Genomic DNA, 3817 nt, shown 5'->3' with positions numbered 1-3817 from the left:
CTCAGGAGATGTTGTAAATATACAACTGACATTCCAAGGTCTGTCAAACAAAGTCAACTCTTTTATTTATTTTGATAAAGGTGACAATTGTTCGCTACGCGACAATTTAACTCTTCTTCCGAAAGAAGAATGGCTGACGAAAGTAGAATCGGACAAATTTAGGAACGTGACGAAAAACAAACGTCGACCCAAGAGTATACCTAAAATGGTAAAAACATGTACATTTATCACCTGCTACAAAATGCAATAAGAATATAAGACAATTCACCTCATTCACAAAATTCAAATCGCGACACGGCCATACTGACAGCGACTGCGTCCTCGAAGTCAATTTTGATCTTTACTCCATTGTACGAAGGTGTGACAAGTATACATATTTTTGAAGTCTGTATTGAGATGTATTGCACGTAACGGTCATATCGAGTGCAGAGAGTAATACATTGTACGTGACGATGGCCTGGTCGCAGCGTGATCGAGAGTTTTAGAAAAAAAATATTGTGGCTGAAAATTCAATGTTAACATAGTGACATGGTAGTAAATTTCATAACTTAATATTCAGTTGCTAACTAACATTTTGTTTGTTTTTAACCCCCGACGCAAAAACGACGGGGTGTTATAAGTTTGACGTGTCTGTCTGTGTGTGTGTGTGTGTCTGTCTGTCCGTCTGTTTGTCTGTTTGTCTGTCTGTCTGTCTGTGTGTGTGTCTGTCTGTGGCATCGTAGCTCCCGAACGAGTGAACTGATTAATATTTAGTTTTTTTTGTTTAAAAGCTGAGTTAGTCGGGAGTGTTCTTAGCCATGTTTCATGAAAATCGGACCACTATGTCGCGGTCGGGGGTTTTTTCAAAGTTTTAATTACAATCCTTTTTTTTATTACTGCTGTTGAATAATGTTTCTGAAATGATCTTGTTATTTAAATAATAATCTTATTGTGTTAAATGTTTGCACTTACTTTTTACGTGTAAGGTTTTTATCAGGAGGCATGAATGTAATCCTTTCACAGTTTGCTTATTCATGTTTACCACTCATTCATATATTGATTGCATTCAATTCAAACATACGTAAATTCAATAGGATTTGAACCAATCAAATTTGATTATTTTTTCTTCTGTCCCCAAATACAAATGAGAACGCATTTTTGCGACTTATTTTCATTTCAAGAACTGAATTTTCCAATGTTTAAAGAGATTGAAAAACAGAATAAAAAACCTCTCAATCCGATAAGGGATTTTATATTATAACTTATAAGCAGAATAGGTTACCTACTTGTAAATACCTAATTATAATTATGTTAGGAAGATCGGTAGGAGACTTTATATTAACTAAAAAAAACCCTGCGGTTGATGTGCTTGCAGCCCGACGCCTTTTATTTTGGAGGAAATAATAATGTGGTTTATTTTTGTTTACTTATTTAATACAATTCAGTACACTTCTGACCTCAACCTACCCACTAAAATTAACTATTATTTAGTAAAGCACTGCTGCTTTACTAAATAGTTAACCCGTTACTTGCCTCCTGTAGCTAGTAGCGGCAGTGGCAAGAAGCCAACACAATGTCAAAGAATACCGCATCACAGGTGCAGCACAGTTTAGGAAAATGAGACCAATGGCCAGATTAGTCGAGACCAGGGAGAAAATAATTAAATCTAAATAAGGGCCCATTTATGTGAGTCATTCATACTTACCGAGTGCACTAATGAAAACCACTGTTGTGCCTATAATAAAAAATAAAACGGGGGATGTGTCTGACCTCAGCAACTACAGACCGATCTCGTTGGCGACAATCGCGGCTAAGGTGCTGGACAGGCTTCTTGATGGCCAGCTTCGTAGACACTACAAAGCTAGGGACGCTCAGTTTGGTTTTCAGGCGGGAGTGTCTACGGAGTCAGCTATATTTTGTGTGAAAAGTACTGTCCAATACTATGTAAAGCAGGAAAGCCCAGTGTACGCCTGCTTTCTAGACCTATCCAAAGCATTTGATCTGGTCTCGTACGACATCTTGTGGAGCAAGCTGTCGTCCAAGACCAGTCTCCCGGCAGAGTTGATTGCGGTATTTGATTACTGGTACAGCAATCAAATCAACTCTGTGCGATGGGCAGGCGTATATTCGGACGAGTATATTCTTGACTGCGGAGTGAGGCAGGGGGGTAACCTCTCCAACCTTATTTAATGTGTATATGGATGGACTGATAGAGGAACTCACCGGCGCCAAGGTCGGGTGTCACATTGGCGGTACTTGTCTCAACAATATAAGTTATGCTGACGACATGGTGCTGTTGGCTCCCTCTGTCAGTGCGCTCAGGAGGCTCGTGAGGATATGTGAGCTCTACGCGGAGAGACATGGGCTCAGGTATAACACCACTAAAAGTGAGTTACTAGTCTTCAGGGCAGGCAACATGAAACTAGAGGAAGTACCTCCTGTAGAGTTGAATGGCGCCGTCCTGGACAGGGTACAGCGGTTTAAATACCTGGGTCACTGGCTCACCGAGATTCTCAGTGATGACATAGATGTGGAGCGGGAACGGAGGGCGTTGGCTGTTCGATGCAACATGCTGGTGCGCAGGTTTGCAAAGTGTAGTAATGAAGTCAAGATCACATTATTTAAATCTTATTGTCAATCGTTCTATACTTGCAGCCTGTGGGCCAGTTTTACGCAGCGAGCATACAACGCCCTGCGTATTCAATATAATAATGCGTTTAGGATACTGATGGGCCTCCCTCGGTACTGCAGCGCATCTGGGATGTTCGCGGATGCCCATACGGACGACTTTTATGCTATCATGCGTAAAAGAGCGGGTTCCCAGTGGTATCGATTGCAGGGTGGTACCAACGGTCTCCTGAACGCATTAGTCTCCAGGATAGACAGCCCTCTCATGAGACGCTGGAGCAAACTCCATGAGCCCTATAGAAGTTGCTCCAAAATATAATAAAAAAATAATTTTTAGGAATGTTATTTGTTTATTGTTGTAGTGTTTTAATTTAATTTATATTGTAATTTAATTTAATTTATTTTTGTTATTATTGTAACTAATATAGAGTAGGGATAGTTTTTTAAGTTTACTAACAAATTTATGGGATTACGCCTGAAATAAATTTTTTTTCATTTCATTTCATTTTCATTTTCATTTAGACGGTATGAGAACTCGCATACGAGTTTTATTACATTGCGTTGCATGTAACTTCAACAGCCCGCAATGTAACTAAAATCGCATGCGAGTTCGCACACCGTCTAAATCAGGCCTAAGGTTAGGCGAGTGATAGGGTCGAGTGGAGGAAGAGAGGAGAGGCCTTTTCCCAGCAGTGGGACACTAATGCAGGCTAGAAAAAAAAGGTTAGCTGGAAGAGATCCCTTAAAGGGATAAGCTCGCCTTTGTACATAATTATTCTGTACTTGTAATTTGTTCTGCTCAATGAAGTGTTTGTTTACTAAAAAAAAAATACAGGTCACTGGATGTGAGTTGCACACGATCGGTCAATGGCATTCTCTGAGGGATGCCTATGTTTAGCAATGAGCGCCTTGTGGCTAAAATGCTGATGATGGTGATGCCAATCTGTTACAAAAATAGTGAGGATCTATTCGGTGTTCTGATTAATAAAACTATTAAACATATTTTCACACGAATATTATAATAATATTCTACAGTCTGGCATAAAATAGTAAATTTGAAAACAGGCAACATTGCCGCCGCGTCCCGTTTTCTCCCACATATTTGAAAAGGACGACACGAGGAAGTTGCCAATTCTTGATTTTTGCAAAGATGTTGCTGTTTATACTTACTATGATGTTTGCTGTATTAAAGCAACTGGCGATCAAATTA

The 3817-nt window shown here is 39.7% G+C and overlaps 1 protein-coding gene across 1 annotated transcript; it reads left to right on the top strand.

Moving 5' to 3' along the window:
- The first annotated feature begins 2176 nt into the window (after positions 1 to 2176).
- On the top strand, positions 2177 to 2926 carry LOC125229132. The gene has a single exon (XM_048133912.1). The coding sequence runs from the start codon at positions 2177 to 2179 to the stop codon at positions 2924 to 2926; it is 750 nt and encodes a 249-aa protein (XP_047989869.1).
- The last annotated feature ends 891 nt before the right edge of the window (positions 2927 to 3817 follow it).

This window comes from Leguminivora glycinivorella, chromosome 8 (assembly GCF_023078275.1).
Source record: "Leguminivora glycinivorella isolate SPB_JAAS2020 chromosome 8, LegGlyc_1.1, whole genome shotgun sequence".
Lineage (NCBI taxonomy): Eukaryota > Metazoa > Arthropoda > Insecta > Lepidoptera > Tortricidae > Leguminivora > Leguminivora glycinivorella.
Note: the sequence above shows the minus strand (reverse complement) of the source record. Positions and strands in the feature narration are given on the sequence as shown.